Here is a 20972-nt window from a genome sequence, read left to right on the forward strand (position 1 = left end):
AAAGAGCCTGCTTCTTCCTCTCCCTATGTCTCTGCCTCCCTCTGTGTGTGTCTCTCATGAATAAATAAATAAATCTTTTTTTTTAAAGTCGTTAATTGAAGTATCTCCAAGTGGTGACTTCAACCTCGATTCCTGGCTCAATGCTGATAGAAGTAATTTGTTCAGCAATCTCAGAACTGTGCAAGTCAGTGAGTTGCTTGTGAATTTTGTCTGAAAAAGATCCCAAGTCTTAGTACCTTCACCAAAAGGAGTTTGTTTGTTTTTTGGGGGGTGGGTAGGGGTAGAGGCAGAGGGAGAGAGAAAATTTTAAGCAAGCTCTACACCCATTGTAGAGCCCAACATGGGGCTTGATCTCACAACCCTGAGGTCATGACCTGAGTCCAAGTCAAGACTTGGACATAACCGACTGAGCCACCCAGGCACCTCAAGGGGTTTTCTAGGTAGTGGTTCTCAGAGTCTTGTTAGGTACCTGAACTAGTCCTTCTATTTTGAGATTCTCTTCCTTTACTTTTATGTTAAGGCCAGTTAGGGTAATTCTAGTTTGGTGAATTGCCACCTCTGGTTCCAGGCATGATTTTCTGTTATATTTAAGAGCCATGGATGCAGTTCAACTCCCTGACAGAATTTGTTCCTCGGAGAGAGCCAATAGCAGTGAGTCAAGAGTAGGAGCTGGCACCCCAAGCTCCACTGCAGCTGTGACTATGTCTTCCTCAAAGAGTACACAAGGCTTTTAAAAAAAATTAGCTTATTCTCTTGGAATATATTTTTAGAAATAGAATTACTAGGTCAAAATGTACTTTTTTTTGTTATTTAATATGACTAGTCATATACTTTTCAGAAGGATTGTGCTAATCAGTATACACAGTCACCAGCAACATATGTGAATACCAAATTTGTACATTTGAAAGCACAAGGTATTAAAATTCTTTAAAAAGTACTAGTTTTTGGGGCACCCCTGGTGGCGCAGCGGTTTAGTGCCGCCTGCAGCCTGGGGTCTGATCCTGGAGACCCAGGATCGAGTCCCGCGTCAGGCTCCCTGCATGGAGCCCGCTTCTCCCTCTGCCTGTGTCTCTGCCTCTCAGTCTCTCTCTCTCTCTCTGAATAAATAAATTAAGAAAAAAAAAACTTATTAAAAAAAATAAAAAGTACTAGTTTTTGGAAAATTTCTCAATGTTTTAATTTCAATTTTATTCATTTTGGGAAGGTTGAACCTTTATCTAATGTCTGCTCACATTCAATGTAGGGTTGTATACATGAGATACTTATTTTGGTTGAGTTGATAAGAATTATTGACTCCTTGCCTTTGAAAGGTGCAGGAGAGAGGAAAGTCAGAGTTTACTCCTCACACTCCACCTGGGGTGATCTTGGTATTATACCTGGAATACTAGTTGGATAATGCTGTTAATAAATATACTAGGTAAAGTAAAGCTGTCATTCCTCTGCTCACAGCACTTTTTTTTTTTTTTAAGATGTTATTTATTTATTCATGAGGGACTCAGAGAGAGGCAGAGACACAGGCAGAGGGAGAGGCAGGCTCCCCACAGAGAGCCCTATGTGGGACTTGATCACAGGACCCTAGGATCACACTCTGAGCTGAAGGCAGATGCTCAACCACTGAGCCACCCAGGCGTCCCTCACATAACTTTTTTTTTTTTTCAAAGACTTTATTTATTTATTTGAGAGAGAGAGAGATCATGAGCAGAGGGAGTGAGAGAAACAGACTACCTGCTGAGCAGAGAGCCCAATGTGGGGCTCAATCCCAGGATCCTGGGATCATGACCTGAACTGAAGGCAGCTGTTTAACTAAGCGACCCAGGCACCCCTGCTCACAGCACTTCTTTTTTTTTTTTTTTTTTTAATTTTTTTTTTTTTTTTTTTTTTATTTATGATAGTCACAGAGAGAGAGAGAGAGGCAGAGACACAGGCAGAGGGAGAAGCAGGCTCCATGCACCGGGAGCCCGACGTGGGATTCGATCCCGGGTCTCCAGGATCGCGCCCTGGGCCAAAGACAGGCGCTAAACCGCTGCGCCACCCAGGGATCCCCTCACAGCACTTCTAACACTACCTGGAGTTAGTGCAGACCACACTGGTTAGCTCAGTCCCACAAGATGGCCCCCCCTACTTCAAAGGCTAATCCCAAATCCCTGGCCTCCTATACTTCCAACTGACCATCTGTAAATTGGAGGTTTCTACACCCGCCTCCTGGAGTTTGATAATTTGCTAGGATGGCTCACACAACTGAGGAAAGTGCTTTACTTACTGTTCTTATTTTATTATAAAGGGTACAACTCAGGAACGACCAATGGAAGAGATGCATAGGGCAAGATAAGTTGAAGGGGCACAGAACTTCTATGCCCTCTCTGAGTGTACCACTCTCGAAGCACCTCAGTGTGTTCAACCTGGAAGCTCTGAACCCATTTATGTAGAGTTTTTCTGGAACTTCTGTTATGTAGACACAACTGATTAAATCATTGGTCATTGATAAAGAGCTCAATTCCCAGCTCTTTTCCCCTCCAGGGAACTTTCAAAGGGCTGAAAGTTCCAATTACCTGATTAGTTTCTCTGGTAACCAGCCCCCCATCTTTATTAGCATAAGCTTAGGTATGGTGGAAAGGGGCTTATTATGAATAACAAGACAGCCCTCACAAGAAACTTCAAGGGTTTGGGCAGCCTGGGTGGCTCAGCGGTTTAGTGCCTGCCTTCAGCTCAGGGCGTGATCCTGGAGACTCAGGATCGAGTCCCATGTCATGGAGCCTGTTTCTCTCTCTGCCTGTGTCTCTGTCTTCTCTCTCTGTGTCTCTCATGAATAAATAAATAAAGTCTTGGGAAAAAAAAAAAGAAATTTCAAGGGTTTTATGAACTCTGTGCCAGGAACCAGGGCCAAAGACCAAACATATATTTCTTATTATATCACAATATCACACTAAGAAATTTTAAAACCAGACTTTCTTCCTCCCCTTCTTCTCTTCTTCCCCTTCCTCTCCTGTCCCCTCCCCTTCCTTTGCCTTCTCTTCCTTCCCCTCCCCTTCCCTTTTTTAAAAAAATTTTTAAATTTTTAAATTTTATTAAGGGGATGACAGAGTTGGATCTATTGCATGAATTTGATAGGTTTGCAGGATGGCCAGGTAGAAATAGCCGTGATAATGACAGGCCTGGATCTGGGAGTCAGATCAAGGGTGGAAGGAAGATGTGGTATGGGAGTGGATGAGGCTATCCAGGTTGAAGAGAATAAGGCTGTGGGCATGATCCTGGGGACCAATGACATTCTGGGTTTAAAAAGTATGGGTAAATGCCAAGATTTAAGACTTAGGGTGGGGATGAGAGTAATCTCTGACCCTTTTTTTGTTCCCTCACTCTTTACATTCATCCTTTAGCAAGTTCTCTCTATGAAATATTGCCTCCAATTATTTACCTCCAATATTCTGGCTTTGATTCCATGTGTTTGATCAGACTGTTTAGTTTTTTCTTTCTCTTTTTGTAATTGAGATACAACACATAAAATTTACTTTTTTAAAGTGTACAATTCAGTGGTTTATAGTACATTCACAAAGTTGTGCCGTCATCACCACTGTATAATTCCAAAACATTTTCAATACCCCAAAAAGAGCCCCTGTACCCATTTTTAAAAAATATTTTATTTATTTATTCGAGAGAGAGGCAGAGACACAGACAGAAGGAGAAGCAGGCTCCATGCAGAGAACCTGACGTGGGACTCGATCCCAGGACTCAAGGATCAGGCCCTGGGCCAAAGGCAGGCGCTAAACCACTGAGCCACCCAGGGATCCCCCCCCCCTTTTTTTTAAATTTTTTTCCTGTACCCATTTTTGTCACTCCTCATCCCTCCCTCTCTCTCTGGCAACCAGCAATCTATTTTCTGTATATGGAGTTTCTTATTCTGGACATTTCATATACATGGAATCACATGTGTTCTTTTGCTCCTGGTTTCTTTTACTTAGCATGATGTTTTCAAGGTTTATCCATATTGTACTATCAGTGCTTCATTCCCTTTTATGGCCAGGTGCTGTTCTATTATAGGAATATATTAGCTTCTGTTTATCTATTCATCAAATTATCTATTTTGAGTTGCTTTAACTTTTTGACTGTGACAAATAATGCTACTGTGAACATTTGTGTTAAAATTTGTGTTAAAAAATTTGTGTTAAAATTTCACATTAACTTATTTCCTTCTCCAGTTTTATTGAGATTCATTTGATATATAACATTGTATTACTTTAAAGTATACAATGTGGGATCCCTGGGTGGCGCAGCGGTTTAGCGCCTGCCTTTGGCCTAGGGCGTGATCCTGGAGACCCGGGATCAAATCCCACGTCGGGCTCCCGGTGCATGGAGCCTGCTTCTCCCTCTGCCTATGTCTCTGCCTCTCTCTCTCTCTCTCTGTGTGACTATCATAAATAAATAAAAATTTAAAAAAATAAAATAAAATAAAGTATACAATGTAATGATTTGATACATGACGTATTTTTTTAAAGATTATTTATTTATTCATAGACACACACAGAGAGAGAGAGAGAGAGAGAGAAAGGCAGAGACACAGGCAGAGAGAGAAGCAGGCACCATGCAGGGAGCCTGACGTGGGACTAGGTCCAGGGTCTCCAGGATCACGTCCTAGGTTGCAGGCGGCGCTAAACCGCTGCGCCACCAGGGCTGCCCAATACATGATGTATTGTGGAATGATTACCACAGTAAGTTTAGTTTACATCTATCAATCATCTCATAGTTAAAAGTTTTTTTTTACTTATGATGAGAACTTTTGAGATTTACTCTTTTAGCAACTTTCAGATATATATTATATATTATATATTATATATTATATATTTACAATATATATATTGTAAACTGTTGTTACCATAATGTACATTACATACCCAAATTACATCACATAAAATTCTTAAAATCTTTTTTTTTTTTTAGATTTTTTAGATTTTTTAGATTTTTTATTTATGATAGTCATACACACAGAGAGAGAGGCAGAGACATAGGCAGAGGGAGAAGCAGGCTCCATGCACTGGGAGCCCGACGTGGGATTCGATCCTGGGTCTCCAGGATCGCGCCCTGGGCCAAAGGCAGGCGCCAAACTGCTGCGCCACCCAGGGATCCCTTTTTTTTTTTTTAATTCTTAAAATCTTAAAAAAAAAAAAAAAAAAAAAGCAAGTGAATGAAATCTACATATCTTCCATGGTCTACACAATCCTACCGGATTTGGATCCTATCTTTCTGCCTTCTCTCTCTAGCCCTTCCCCTCCTCACTTTCTAAGCTTATTTCTACACTAACCTTACTGTCTCCCTGAGTATTTGATGATTGCTGCTGGCCCTTCCTGAATCTTTCTCCCCTGGCTTTGACCAGCTGGCTCCTCTTCTTTTAGGACTCAGCTTCAGAGAAGATTATCAGATTGTTCTGCTTAAGGTGGGTCTCTCTGTTGAGGTTCTATGGCACCCTGGGTGGTTACATTAGAGCTCTGTTATGATCTGGAATTCTCATTTGCTTTTTGTTGTTTTTCTTTCAGTAGTATAGATGCTCCTTGAGGATGGGAAGCTTTCTGTCTTCTTTGTCTCTAGTCCTTAGCTTACACCTGGCCCATCGTGGATACTTAAGAAGCTCTTGTTGAGTAAATGAGTGAGTGTATGATGGGGAGCTGATTTTGGAGATTGATACAGAGTACATGCGAGAGGGAGCACAGAGATGGGAGCTACAGAAGGGACTGGTCAGTCCGTGGTGTTGGAAGCAGTGAAGAGGTTGGCAGTGCCAAAGCTGGCGTTGAAGTGGTTGCATTCAGCTATAATTCTCAGGATGATGTGTGCTGGTCTCAGCCTGGCATGGTGGTTAGACTGGCCCTATGCTTCTTTATTGTAATTGCAGGATACCCTTCAATAACCATCAAAAAACTTTGAAAGAATAAAGGTTTAAGAAAAAAACAAATAATAAAAGTTTATTATTTATAGGACCTGGAAATTACATAGCACACATGGAACTACACAACGAGAATGTTGTATAGGGTGGGGGGAGAGTGTGCAGCTCAAGCCAGGGAACAAGAGAACACAAAGACACAGGCCTGGGGTTCTACTTTTATTGGAGTTGAAGGTGGAGGCCTAGGGTGTGGGGAGGCTCGCTCTATTGGTGAATTTAAAATATAAGAGGGGGAATTTAAAACATGGAAAGAGAAAAAAATAAGCAGCCCAAATAATCATTTATCAAAAATCAACCAAGATCTCTAAAACAAAGGAGCCTCAGTGAGGGGAGGCAGCCTGGCTCTTTATCTAATCAAGTGACTAGCAATGTGTTTATTCAAGATAGCCCTCTTAAAGTAGATGCCTTTTTGAAATGAATGCGTCCGTAATCACTTGCATTACAAAACAAAACAAAACAAAAACAAAAAAACAAAAAAAACCTGCTTAGACTCCATTTACACTGGATACAGGCCCCAGTGGGATTGTGGTGAAGGAGGTCAGGAGGCAGTAGGGTAGGAAAAGTGTGTGTGAGGGAGGGTGGCTTTATAGGATATGAATAAGGAATGGGGACTACATTTTGAAGAAGAGAGGACCCAGTGATAGATCGAAGGAGAGGTAGGTGTGAGGAAGAGTTTTTGTTAAGATACAGTCAGCCTTAGTGTGGGCCCATGAGGGAGGAAGAGAAACCAGAGGAGAGGTAGCAGCTAAGGCCCTAAGGCTGGGTGGGTTAGAACAGGGAAAAAGTGGGGATACCTCATATTCAGAGAGTGGAAAGGAGTGTTATTTGCCTTCCCTGTTATTTAATTTAAAGGATAATTTAAGGTTTCACTTCAAGGCCTTGTCTTTTATGAGTTGAATCTCAGAGGTAAATGTTTAAGCTAAGGGAAAATAACCCTCTTTGAAGTGGGTTATTGATTCTTCTAGCTTATCTGTTGGCTACTTTGAATGCCATGGATCCATGAGAAAGAAACAAATGCATTTGTTTAAAGGTTTTTATAACACAGACCTTTTTGGGGAAGGGTTCTTTTAAAAAAAATTAACTTCTTAGGGTGCCTGGTGACTCGGGCATCTGCCTGTGGCTTGGGTAATAATCTGGGGTCCTGATAAAGCCTCCCATTGGGCTTCCTGCTCAGTAGGAAGTCTGCTTCTCCCTCTTCCCCTCTCCCCAGCTTGTGCTTTCTTTCTCTCTCTCAAATAAATAAATAAAATCTTTAAAAAACTCAACTTCGGGATCCCTGGGTGGCGCAGCGGTTTAGCGCCTGCCTTTGGCCCAGGGCGCGATCCTGGAGACCCGGGATCGAATCCCACATCGGGCTCCCGGTGCATGGAGCCTGCTTCTCCCTCTGCCTGTGTCTGCCTCTTTCTCTCTCTCTCTGTATGACTATCATAAATAAATAAAAAAATTAAAAAAAAAAAAGAGTGGGAGAAAATTAAAAATAATAATAATAAAATAAAATAAAAAACTCAACTTCTTTTTATAAAATCTTTTATCTAGAAATTAATGAAAAGGCAGCTTATTGGAACCTCTTGCAAGTCTCAAAACTTCCCTATCTGATAAGAGATGATGAGCTATTTCTGGATGACTGTTTGTTGTAATTTTCCATTTGTTTCTCTTATAAACTTACTAACTGCTGAAAAAAATGAAAGAAAACAAGAGGTCACTATTATGATGAAAATATTTGGGAAGCAATTATGATAATGAGGGAATCACTCACTAACTTTTACATTTCTAGAAATAGCCAGGGGGGCGCCTGGGTGGTGTATTGGATTAAGCATCCAGCTCTTGGTTTCAGCTCAGGTCATGATCTCAGGGTCATGAGATGGAGCCTTGCATCAGCTCCACACTCAGTGTGAGTCTGCTTGAGATTCTCTCTCCCTGTCCGCCTGCCTCTCCTGTCCTGCTGTCTCTCTCTAAAATAATAAATAAATAAGAAAGAAAGAAAGAAAGAAAGAAAGAAAGAAAGAAAGAAAGAGAAAAAGAAAGAAGGAAAGAAAAGAGCCAGATACTCAAAATCAACAATTAAGTGATTGAATTATCCTTGGATTAGTTTTTTTAGTGGAGATAACTTGAGAGTGCTTAAGATTGCCTGCTTTTTTTCCAGCTTTGCTTCTGATACTTACTATTAAAATATTTTCAATTTTATTTTATTTTTTAAATATTTTTATTTATTTATTCATGATAGACACAGAGAGAGAGAGGCAGAGACACAGGCAGAGGGAGAAGCAGGCTCCGTGCCGGGAGCCCAACACGGGACTCGATCCCGGGACTCCAGGATCGCGCCCTCGGCCAAAGGCAGGTGCCAAACCACTGAGCCATCCAGGGATCCCCATATTTTCAATTTAGAAAAAGAACGATGTCCCTCAGTGATCTGCTCACACACTGTTTTTATTATAGAAAAGATCAAGACAGTCTCCAGTTAGAAAAGTGTTACACAGTACTGTGACTCACACACTGCTTCTCCTCTGCCTAGTCCTCCTTTTTGAGACTGACAGCATAAGTTCTGTTTTCATCACATCATAATAAACATGTCTGTGACTCTGGTAAGACTCCTGGGGCCTATATTTCCTGGCAGGGATGGGCACTCATCAGCTTCCTGGGTATGAGAATGTGGTGTTACTGCCCCTCAGGTACCCAGCTCTTGTGCAACTAAAAGATAGGTGACCTTCCTTCTTCCAAGCTTTTACAGTAAAACTGAGGACCCTATTGCCCTTTTTGAAAGCAGCTATGAGAATGAGTTGTGTGGAAAAAATAATTTTCCAAATATAAGAGAAAAGGTGGGCTCTCTTTGTGTGGTGGCCTTTACTAAGAAATTATGATTATTAAAAAAAATTGGGGGTGCTTATTCACAGAACACAAAGATCTATCTACTCTAGCATTAATGCAAAAAGTGATCTTTGCTAATGCATGTTTAGTAACCTATGGGCAGCTTTTGAAATGTCCTCATTTGAAGGACCAAATATATTGGAGGACACCAGCGCATAATCTGTAGACAAGGACAGGTTGGTCTCCATTCTGGAGACCATGAAGAGCTTGTTTTCATCATCTTGGTTACAAAATAGCCTTAGTTTACAGTTCTGTTGAAGAATGAGATATTATTTCAAGATTATATGTTTCCTTAGTAAAAATGGATCAAGGCTTCCTCTTCAACTAAAAAGCAACTTGAAGGAAAATAACAGGGGAAACATTTGGCTCATTAAGTCGTTTTGTAATAATTTTAGGTGACTTGGCTCCAGACTGAAATAGGTGTTGGCACAGCTATTTCTTGTCTCTAGAAACAGGTGGTCTGTTAGGACTGTTCCTGTATATTATATCCTCACAATACGTTTTTCTCATGTCATTTTTCCTATTTTTAAAAAAGATTTTATTTATTTATTCATGATAGACATAGAGAGAGAGAGGCAGAGACACAGGCAGAGGGAGAAGCAGGCTCCATGCAAGGAGCCCGACGTGGGACTCGATTCCGGGACTCCAGGATCGCACCGTGGGCCAAAGGCAGGCGCTAAACCGCTGAGCCACCCAGGGATCCCCTGGGTGAAAAATAGGATCATTTTTCCTATTAAATGTAAAATTTAGTTTATGATTCTTTGGAGTTAAAAAGGTGGGAGTGAGACACTTGGGTAGCTCAGTCAGTTGAGCGTCTGCCTTTGGCTCAGGTCATGATCCATGGTCCTGGAGTTGAGCCCTGTGTCTGGCTCCCAGCTCAGTGAGGAGGGTTCTCCCCCCCCCCCCCCCCCCCGCCCCCTGCTCATGCTCTCACTTTTTCTCAAATAAATAAATAAAATCTTTAAAAATAAAAAAGCAGGAGTGTTCAGAACCTGGTAACTAAAACTTTTAGCTTGTATAATTTATTTTCCATTTGAGGTTCTGCTTAAATGAATTTAAGATCTAAAAATAGATGGCTTGAGTTTTTCTCAGTCCCAAGCCCTGATACCTGCCTGGGAATTTGTCAGCAGCAGTTTTAGGATGTGATGCCCCACAAGATACTGTGTGTGAAGACAGTGACTGATGATATTGAAATTTGGATAAAGATTTTTTTTGGCTAAACCAGTGGCTGGAGAATTACTGCTCAGTTTTCAATGTTATAGTTAAGTACTTTTGTTTTTTGAGACATCCAATATTTTTAAAGAAAAGTAAAATTATGTTTAGAGGAGGATTTGTTTCATACAGTAAATAGACATACTTTTGCCATGTTCTATTTTTTTTAAGATTTTATTTATTTATTCAGGAAAGACACACACACACACACACACACACACACACACACACAGAGGTAAAGACACAGGCAGAGGGAGAAGCAGGCTCCATGCAGGGAGCCCAACGTGGGACTCGATCCTGGGTCTCCAGGATCACACCCTGAGCTGAAGGCAGCACTAAACCCGCTGAGCCACCCAGGCTGCCCATTTTTGCCATGTTCTTGATGGCTTTTTTGGAAAAGATTATTGAGATTTTTTTTGTTTGGTGACTCCATGATTGTTAAGAAGGAGATGATTTGTCTTGCCATTACCTGGCCAATGCTCAAATAATGGATCTTTCAACTGCCAAAAGAGTAGCTCCATCTGTTTAGTGATGTTAAGGGTTTTTTTCCCTAGCAATCACTAGATAGCCCTTGGAGTATAGTTAAATTTAATGCATAAAAAGTTATTATTATTTTTTTTATTTTAGAGGAAGAGAGAGCTTGAGTGAGAGGGAGGGGTAGAGGGAGAGGAACAAAGAGAGAATCTTAAGCAGCCTCCACGCCCAGTGTGGAGCCTGACCAAGGATCCAGTCTTACAGCCCTGAGATCATAACCTGAGCCAAAATCAAGAGGTGGATGCTTAACCATCTGAGCCACCCAGGCTCCTCAATGCATAAATTTTTTTTAAATAGTGTGTAGTCTAGTAGACGAGTGATATCTGAAATGCTAATAAGTGAGAATAGGATTTAGTGCTCCTAAAGTGAGTGGACATCAGTGGTCTTAGATGCATTTTTTTATGTTTGTCTTTAGTTTTGTAAGTTGGTTAGGGAATTTGTTTGTTTGTTTTTTGGAATTTTGTTTTTGTTGCATAATAATGTGTCTGGCCTTTGTGCCTTCCACAATTCTTACAATTTCCCAAGCAATAGGGGGGTCTTTCTTATTCATGAGTCCTTTGGATCACACCTGAGTTAATGTTAATGAGATAATTCAGAATGGTCCTTGGTCACCAGAAAGACCAACTATATAATTAGAGGATTGGGATTTTGAGCCAGTCTGACTTCTGGGGAAACGTGGAGCTGGAGATTGAGTTTAATCATATGGCCCATGATTCAGTCATGCCTATGGAATGGAACCAAAAAAAAAATCTTGGTGGAGCTTCCTTTTTGGTGAATACATTTCTGTTCTTAGGAGCGTGACATGCCCTGATTCCATGAGGAGAGGAAATGGAAAACTCTGTTTAGGACCCTTCCAGACCTTAGCCTTTGTGTTTTTTGTCCTGTATTATAAAATTGTAAGTATCATGTTTCCAGGGGTTCATTTGTTCTAGCAAATCAAACCTGAGGAGTTGTGGGAACCTCTGAATCTATAGCCAGTTGGTCAGAAATGTGGATGGCCTGGGGACTCGCAAAGTATAGCTGGCATCTGAAGTAAAGACAGTCATGTTTGACTGTGGACTATGATGCTATTTGGGTGGTTAGCATCAAAGTTATAGTGAATTACACCAGTTGGTGTCAGGGTGGTTTTATATTCCTATTATAATTCTATTTAAATTGGTGGCCAGATGTGAGTGGGTGAGAGTATATACATCAGAAAAGGGACTTCGCTGTTAGTCTTTTTCAGTCTGGATAATAGGAAATAATTCATTCAATCCATTTATATTTAGTGTCTCTGTGTGCCAAAGTCTGTGCTAGACAAAACGTGGTAGGAAAGTATCTCTACTCCTTAGGAGATTTTAGGGTGATGTCCTAGATACACGTGGAATTTTTGTGTGCTATGATAAAGAAGGAGTGCTCAGCCCCTGGAATGGAGCTGTCTTTTTTGCATCTTGGACGATAGGACTGGGTTAGAGATGGATCTGCTTTAGTCAGGGGGTACTTTAGGAACAGAGAGATGTCACATGTACTAGTGTACATGGGGGCAGGTGTTGTGGGTGGCAATGGTTATTTCAGAATAAGTGACTGTGTTTAGTGGCTGGATGTATGTGTTAGGGCAGTGTTTTATAAACATTGTGTAAGTGAACCATCTGTATCAAAATCACCCTGCCCACTGGTTCTCCTCTCTTCACACAGAAATGCTGGTTTTCTTTTTTAGTTTTTTTTTTTTTTATGTTGGTAAGTGTTAATTATTGACAGTAGTAAGAATACTGTAATAAACGCATCTACTCATCACCCAACTTCATGGTATTGATACCATGGCAACTAGCTCTGATTTATAGTGTTTGACAGTTTCCTTTGGGAATATTCACCCATGTGTTTACCTTGCTAATTTCAAGCTACCAACACAATTTCATTGAACAGGAAGTTGGGTTCTTAGAATCAGTTCTGATCCGGTGCGAGCTTGTGTCAGCTCGTGATTCATTTGCACTCAGACCACCTTCCCCCAGATTATTAAGTAAAATTCTAAACAAATATATAAAATAAATAAAATTCTGGAGATAATTTTACCATAAATATTTAAGCTTATATTTGTGAGGATTAGTTTAAAAAATATATCTACAAAACTTTTATTACATCTAAAATAATGAAAAATAATTCCATAGCATTAAATATTCAATCTGTCTTCAGACTTCACACATCTCCAAATGAGGTCCATAGGTTACATTTGGCTGTTTTAAAATATTTTATTTATTTATTCATGAGAAACATAGAGACAGAGAGGTAGAAACACACTCAGAGGGAGAAGCAGGCTCCATGCAGGGAGCCCAACGTGGGACTCGGATCCCGGATTTCCAGGATCATGCCCTGGGCTGGAGGTGGCGCTAAACCGCTGAGCCACCCAGGCTGCCCTGTTTTATCTCTTAAGTGTATTTTAAACTATAAGATTTCTCTCTCTCTCTACTCCCCCATTCTTTCTCTTTTCCTTTTGAAGCTAATTTGTACAAGAAAGTTTATTTTGTAGATTTTTTTCACAGCCTGAAGTTTGCATTTCCATGATGTTTGCTTCAGAGTTTCTCTCATTTTTTCTCTAATTCATGATTAGCACTACAGCAGTGGTTACTAAAATGAGGTTCCAAGATCATCAACATCGGCCTCAGCTGGAAAACTTGTTAGAAACAGATTCTTAGTCTTGCTCCGGACCTATTGAAACAGAAACTCTGAGGCTGGGGCCCTGCAGTCTGTATCTTTAAAAAATAATTTATTTAATAGAGAGAACACAGAGGGGAAGTGGGGCAGAGGGAGAGGGAGAAGCGGACTCCACTGAGCAGGGAGCCCAACTGGGAGCTCGATCCTAGGACCCTGGGATCATGACCTGAGCTGAAGGCAGATGCTTAACCAACTGAGCCACCAGGCACCCCTGCAATCTGTATTTTTTTTCTTTTTCTTTTTTTTTAATTTTATTTATTTATTTATTTATTTATTTATTTATTTATTTATTTATTTATTTATTTATTTATTTATGATAGAGAGAGAGAGAGAAAGGCAGAGACACAGGCAGAGGGAGAAGCAGGCTCCATGGAGGGAGCCTGACGTGGGATTTGATCCCGGGTCTCCAGGATCGCGCCCTGGACCAAAGGCAGGCGCCAAACCGCGGCGCCACCCAGGGATCCCTGCAATCTGTATTTTAACCAGTCCTCCTGATGATTCTGATGGACCCTGAAGTTTGAGAACCTTTGCTGTGTGGGCTTGATCAGATTCAGGTTTGTACCTCACTTGCTGTCCCCACCACCTCCACCAACTATTTCATAACTTTTGATGTATCTTCCATTAGAAGGCACATAGAACTAACTGGTCTCTGATTTATGATGTTGATGATCATGTTGATTGTTGCCAGCATATATTCATTAGTTCACCAAGGTTTCACAGAGCATTAATTCTATCATTCTTTCTTCATTACATACTGAAATGCTTCTGTAAATAAAAACTTCCTCTTTTTAACTCTTAGGTTACCCTGCAGAATAGTTTGTTCAGGAAAGATAGGGTAAATGCTTGAGTCTTTCCTTTCATTTACTTGTTTTCAGAATAATAAGTTGATTTTCTAGTATCCTCCAAAGATGACCAATTAAGTCTTTAAAAAGATACCATTATAAAGTTAAGGATTTAATTGTATTTGTTGATTTAGTCCATTGCCATTTGTTCTTATTTGATTCTCATATTATTCCATCTTTTTTTTTTTTTAAAGATTTCATTTATTTATTCGTGAGAGACACACACAGACAGAGAGAGGCAGAGACATAGGCAGAGGGAGAAGCAGGCTCCATGCAGGGAACCCGATGTGGGACTCGATCCCAGGAATCCAGGATCATGACCTGAGCCAAAGCAGACGCTCAACTACTGAGCCACCCAGGCACCCCACCCCCTTTTTTTTTAATTCAGACACAGAGAGAGAGAGAGAGAGAGGCAGAGACACAGGCAGAGTGAGAAGCAGGCTCCATGCAGGAAGCCTGATGTGGGACTCGATCCCAGGTCTCCAGGATCACACCCTGGGCTGCAGGTGGCGATAAACCGCTGCGCCACTAGGGCTGCCCTTATTATTCCATCTTTGTGTAATGGGAACCTCTTTAAGTTTCCTCTAATTTGTTTTGATTTGGTCTTAGTAGTATCTTTTTTTTTTTTTTTTTAAGATTTTATTTATTTATTCATGATAGTCACAGAGAGAGAGAGAGAGGCAGAGACACAGGCAGAGGGAGAAGCAGGCTCCATGCAGGGAGCCCGACGTGGGATTCGATTCCGGGTCTCCAGGATCGCGCCCTGGGCCAAAGGCAGGCGCTAAACTGCTGTGCCACCCAGGGATCCCGGTCTTAGTAGTATCTTTTAGCATTCTTGCTTTTTAGTAGATTTTCCAGTATTGTTACATGTTTAGCTCCAAACCAGGAATCAGCATTTCTTCAAGGAGCCCTGCTTCGCTTTAGCCAAAAATGGTGGAGACCATAATCTGGATGGTAGGGGTGCTCATTGCTACTGGGGTTAGTCATATTTCCAACTCACATTGAGGACTGTACTGCTTTTATTTAACCTAATGTATGTCCTTTCTCTAATGCCAGAAAATTGCTATTGTTCAATAACATAATTACTCATTTTCTTTATCTCATAAAGCGTGTAACAATCTCAGAATCATGAGACTAGCAGTATGATGTTTGAAAACTGTTTAAGATTTTCTTGAGTTATTATCTTTAGGATAATACCTCACTAGGATTTCCAGGTCAAGTCTCTTGAAACAGTTATTTTATATGGTTCTCCTCTCAATTCAATATACAACTAATTTGAATTATGTTTGGGGGATTATTTTTTTTAATTACTTTTATAACTATATAAGATATTTACACAGTTCAAAGTTAAATCTCCAAAATAAGGTAAATTCAGAGAAGTCTGGCTTCTATCCTTAAAGCCTCCACTTGATTCCCTCCCTCCCTTGTAGCAATGGTTTTCAGCTTTGAGAGCTTTTTTTTTTTTTTAATATTTTATTTATTTATTTGTGAGAGAGCAAGAGCCAGAAAGATCACAGAAGGAGAGGAAGAGGGAGAAGAAGAGGAGGAAGAAGCAGATTCACTACTGAGCAGGGAGCCCAGCACGGGACTTGATCCCAGGACTTCAGGATCATGACCAGAGCCAAAGTCAGATGCTTAAACAACTGAGCCATCCAGGTACCCCAGCCTTGGGCGCTTAAAAAAACAAAAACAAAAACAAAACCCGATGCTCAGATTCCATATCCAAACAATTAATGAATAATTTGGGGCGGGGAGTTAAAGGAGAATGAGACCCAAGTGTCAGTAATTTTTACAAGATTCCAGGTGATTCTGGGATCCCTGGGTGGCGCAGCGGTTTGGCGCCTGCCTTTGGCCCAGGGCGCGATCCTGGAGACCCGGGATCGAATCCCACATCGGGCTCCCGGTGCATGGAGCCTGCTTCGCCCTCTGCCTGTGTCTCTGCCTCTCTCTCTCTCTCTGTAACTATCATAAATAAATAAAAATTAAAAAAAAATTAAAAAAAAAAAGATTCCAGGTGATTCTCATGGATAGCTAAAGTTAAGAACAACTGATGTTCAATTTTTTTGATAATATATTGTTGCATTAAAATGTATGTGCACACGTGTACAGATAGAATACATCTATATTGGTTCCTCCCTTTATCCCTCCGACCATCCTTCCTTCTTCCCGCTTTCATTTCTCTCTTTTCCTTTCCTTTGTTTTGCTTTCCTTTCCTTTTTTGAGTATAGTTGTAACAATGTATAGTATAGTATGTAACAATGTTACATTAGTTTCAGATGTAACAATTATTCCACAAGTTTACATATTATGCTATGCTCACAAGTGTAGCTCCCATTTGTCCCCATACAGTGCTATTAAAGTATCATTGACTATATTCCCTATGGTATGCCTTTTATTCCCATGACTTACATTCCTGGAATGTAAGTGGAATGTATAACTGGAATGTAAGTGGAATGTAATAACTGGAAGCCTCTATCTCTCACTTCCCTTCACATATTTTTTCCATCTCTTCACTCCTCTCCCCTCTGGAAACCATCAGTTTGTTCTCTGTATCTATAGGTCTGGTTTTGCTTTTTGGTGTTTTTTTATTCATTTGTTTTTTTAAATTTCACATTGAATTCATATGGTATTTGTCTTTTTTAGTCTGACTTATTTTGCTTAGCATAGTATTGTCTAGGTCCATCCATATTGACACATGATGCAATCTCATCCTTTTTATGTCTGCATAATATTCCAATGTATAGACTTATACACCCCCCCCACACACACATTTTCATTATCCATTCATCTATTAATGGACACTGAGGTTTCTTTTATATCTTAGCAATTGTAAATAATGCTGCTGTAAACATAGCACTACATATATCTTTTTTCTGAATTAGTGTTTTCCTTTTGGTAAACACGGTAGTGGACTTATTGGATCATATGGTATTTTTATTGAATTTTTTGAGGAACCTCCATACTGTTTTCTTTTCTTTTTTTCTTAAACATGGGGAAATATACTGCAGTCTTCACTGAACAAAATGACCTGGAGAGAAGTGACATACTGTGCAGTGTAAGAAGTGTCTGGGTTATCTTGCCACCTGCTAAAGCTGGAGGATGCCAGTGTTATAGATGTTATAGGATTTTAGTATATGTGCTGCCAAAGCGAGCACAGATGTTATAGGATTTTAAAAAAGAAAAGTGACAGTTGAGTAATTTTCTAAAATGTTTTTTAAGTATAAAGGAATTCTAAACACATTTATATAATTCTAAAAATTAAGAATGGTAGGGCATCATAAACACATGTGTGACTTGGCATCTGCATCTGACAGTGCATGATTCATATTTACTAACTAGCATGATGTGTGATTTCCATTGATTACTTATCTGTGACATGTGTCTTTTTTTTTAAGATTTTATTTATTTATTCACGAGAGAGACACACAGAGAAAGAGAGAGAGAGAGAGAAAGAGGCAGAGACACAGGCAGAGGGAGAAGCAGGTTCCATGCAGGGAGTGCCTGATGTGGGACTCAATTCCGGGTCTCCAGGATCACGCCCTGGGCTGAGCCACTCGGGCTTCCCTGTGACATATGTTTTATGTTCTTATTATAATTTGTAAAATTTTGTTAGTAAGAAAATAAAAATGGCTTAACTTTTTTTTTAATTTTTTTAAAATTTTATTTATTTATTTATTTATTTATTTATTTATTTATTTATTATATTTATGATAGTCACAGAGAGAGAGGCAGAGACACAGGCAGAGGGAGAAGCAGGCTCCTTGCACTGGGAGCCCGATGTGGGACTCGATCCCGGGTCTCCAGGATCGCGCCCTGGGCCAAATGTAGGCGCCAAACCGCTGCACCACCCAGGGATCCCTGGCTTAACTTTTTAATCAGTTTTTTAATTTGACCATAAAGTTTATTTTATTTTTTTGCATCAATTACTAAGGCCATTTTTTCTTCTCTGTTTCAGTCCAAGCACTCAGTAGATATTGTGAGTACCAGCTCATGTTCTATCAGTTTAAAACAGTTCTATGGCCACACAAGTTTGGGAAATGCTGCTGTTGACCCATTAATAAGCCTTACAAATAGGAGGGACACCATCATGTTTGTACTCTAGGCAAGCAATGTGAAGAACTGGTCTGAAGCAGGGCCAGAGTGAATACCAAGAGACCTCCTTATAATCCATTATAATGATACAAGTCAGTAGTGAGAAGGGCCTGAACTGAGCCCAGTGAAATAGTGTTATGGGTTAGCAGGAATGTTATCAAAAAGGAATGTTTTCCTTTAATTGATTCATCAGCTATAAGATTTGTTTTTCTGTTTTTAGGGTCCAGAAAATAGGTGTTTTGATTGATTGATTGATTTTTAAAGATCTTTATTTATTCATGAGACACAGAGAGAGAGAGGCAGAGACATAGGCAGAGTGAGAAGCAGGCTCCCTAGCCTGATGCGGGACTCAATCCTGGGACCCTGGGATCACTACCTGAACCAAAGGCAGATGCTCAACCACTGAGCCACCCTGGTGCCCAAAATAGGTGTTTTAAATATACTCATACATCCGTATATGATCAATTGCTTGATGACTTACTCATGTTAATTAAACTCACTGGAAAAAAAAAACAAAACTCACTGGAAACTGACTTACAAGAATCAGGCAGACCTAGGTTTATATCCTTGCTCTGTCAAGAGTTTTCATTCTTAAAAGAGGAATTCTTTTAATTCCACCCTTTTTCAAGGGTGGTGAATATTAAAGACAATGTTGCTACGTACCTATCATAGTAACTGGTGTGATAACTCTAATTGGTTGGGCAGTCTCTTCTATTGATCCTTGAATCCCTATCCTTGAAAATCAGAGAACTTGCCCGTATAAAATCTTTAGAAAGTTGGATTATCAATAACAACTTTGATTGGAAAACATGGAATTATTATCAGCAATATAGCAATAGCTAAAGGGGATTAGGGAAGTAGGGGAAGTTGTTGTTCTAGTTCTTGAAAAGCCTGATGCAAAGTTGGTTTTTAGCCTACAGCAGGGGACGATTCATTGGGGCCTGGATGGTTTGTGTTTCCAGAGTTGGTTTTTGCCTCTGGGTTGGCAGTGCTCTGTGTCACCCCTGACTTGACCCCTCTGCTTCTTCTGACCTTGTCACAGTTATGTCCCATACTCAGGAACCTGGCAAGTGTTTGTGAGGCATGGTTTACATCAGACTAACCATCCATCCTTGACCCACTGTTACAGTCTCTGTGTTTATGAGTTTATGGGCAGTAATTAAAACTGTCTGGTGGAAAGAAAAAAAAGAAAGAAAGAAAGAAAGAAAAAACTGTCTGGTGGGAGAGGATGGTGACATTGCCCCCGAGGTAGGGAGCCTGGAGGAGCAGATCTGATGGTGATTGGTTTCATTCTGGACCAGTTGAGTTTTAGGTACAGTCCCTGATGCTGGAATTCCAACTGTCATTTAGCTAACACTGGGAGTATGGCTCTAGAGAGGGCAAAGGTCATGAGTCAAGCTCATTTTTTATGTTTCTTCTCCTTTGGATATACCTTCCCTTCTTCCTGGAATGCTGTCTTTCCCCCTTGTATGTCTGCTGAGCTACTGCTTGTCTTTTATCAGCCAATTGAAGGGTTTCCTTTTCTACATACCAGCAACCCTATAAGGTAGGTACTATTATTGTCCCAATTTTTTAGATGAGGAAATTGAGGCACAGGGGTTAAATAACTCATCCAAGGTCACACTGCTAGTAAGTGACTTAACACTGGGATTTGAACCCCAATGGCATGGCTTAGACTCTTGTGCTCATAATCACTTCATCTTAATGCTTTTCAATTACTCAGTAAATCACTTATTATGTGAATCAAGTGTCTACAGTGCTCATCTCTATATGTGGGATTCAAGGAGACAGGTTTTTCCTTTTAGTACAATATTTCCAGTGAGACAGAAAGCAATTTCAGAGTGTTCTCTTTTCTCTGTTCCTGTTACCATTGTTACCATTGTCTTGGTTTAATCCCTCATCTCTTCTCAGGACTATTATTGTAGGACCGTTACTGGTCTTCCCACTGTGTTTTATTCCTTTGTGTTTTTCTGTGGCTATTATTAGAATCATCTTTTAAGATGCATGTATGACCTTGCTACTCCTTTGCAGAAGACCCTTCTATGGCTCCCTACTGCCTATAGCATTCCCTAATCCAGTCAAAAGAAGGAACAATTTTTCTGTCCTTTTCTTAGCTTGGCTTGGGTCATTTTAGAACAAGTCATTGCGCTGGGGCAGTGGAAACACTACAGTTTGCTCAGCTTGGATCATCTACCATGTCCTGTGACCTAGTTAGAAGTGACGGTGATGGGCAGGGTTGAGAGTAAAGGCCCACAAGGACTTCAAGTTTGAGAGAGGCCACTCCTAAATGATAACTCCAGATATCTAGATGGAAAGAGGAAGGGGTACTGAGTGATGCGAAGGGGATGGAGGTGGGCTAGCAGCTAAATCCTGTTGTGGCCTTCAGCTTCCCTCTGCATTCTGGCTTTAGTTGGACAGATGCTCATTTTGCTGGGCCCTGGGATACAGAAGAGAGGAAGAGCATTCATGACTGCAGTAGCTTATCAGGTGGAGGCAGTGAGCAGGCGTGTGATGTGATGATCCCTCCACAGGAGCAAGCCAAGTAATTCTAATATACAGTATATTGCTGTGGTTCCATAATTAAACAGTGGTGGAATTTTTCCCAAAAAGTACAAAACAGGCATTGTATTTAATCACAGCTCTGTTTTTCCTGAGTTGTCAAATTTACATAAATCACATCCTGGCTTAACCACTCCCTAGCTTTGTGACTGTCTATTTGAGGGCAATTCTCTTAGGTTCCTCGTTACAAAATGGGATAGCAGTAGAGTTGTTGAGACCATTACATTCAATGGTGCATTTGAAATTCTTGGTTC

The 20972-nt window shown here is 40.5% G+C and overlaps 1 protein-coding gene across 2 annotated transcripts in view; it reads left to right on the forward strand.

Moving 5' to 3' along the window:
- Nucleotides 1-20972, forward strand: part of PRKAR2A (protein kinase cAMP-dependent type II regulatory subunit alpha) — a 111577-nt gene that overhangs the window by 7614 nt on the left and 82991 nt on the right. The window contains exon 1 of one of the 2 annotated variants that reach the window (XM_038566513.1): nucleotides 8559-8595. The exons of the other annotated variant lie outside the window; for it this stretch is intronic. Coding sequence (XP_038422441.1) covers nucleotides 8568-8595 — 28 coding nt within the window. The 5' untranslated portion in view covers nucleotides 8559-8567. Of the gene's footprint in view, nucleotides 1-8558; nucleotides 8596-20972 lie in introns of those variants that run through there. 2 annotated transcript variants of the gene reach the window in all.

The sequence above is a fragment of the Canis lupus genome, chromosome 20 (genome assembly GCF_011100685.1).
Source record: "Canis lupus familiaris isolate Mischka breed German Shepherd chromosome 20, alternate assembly UU_Cfam_GSD_1.0, whole genome shotgun sequence".
Taxonomy (NCBI): domain Eukaryota; kingdom Metazoa; phylum Chordata; class Mammalia; order Carnivora; family Canidae; genus Canis; species Canis lupus.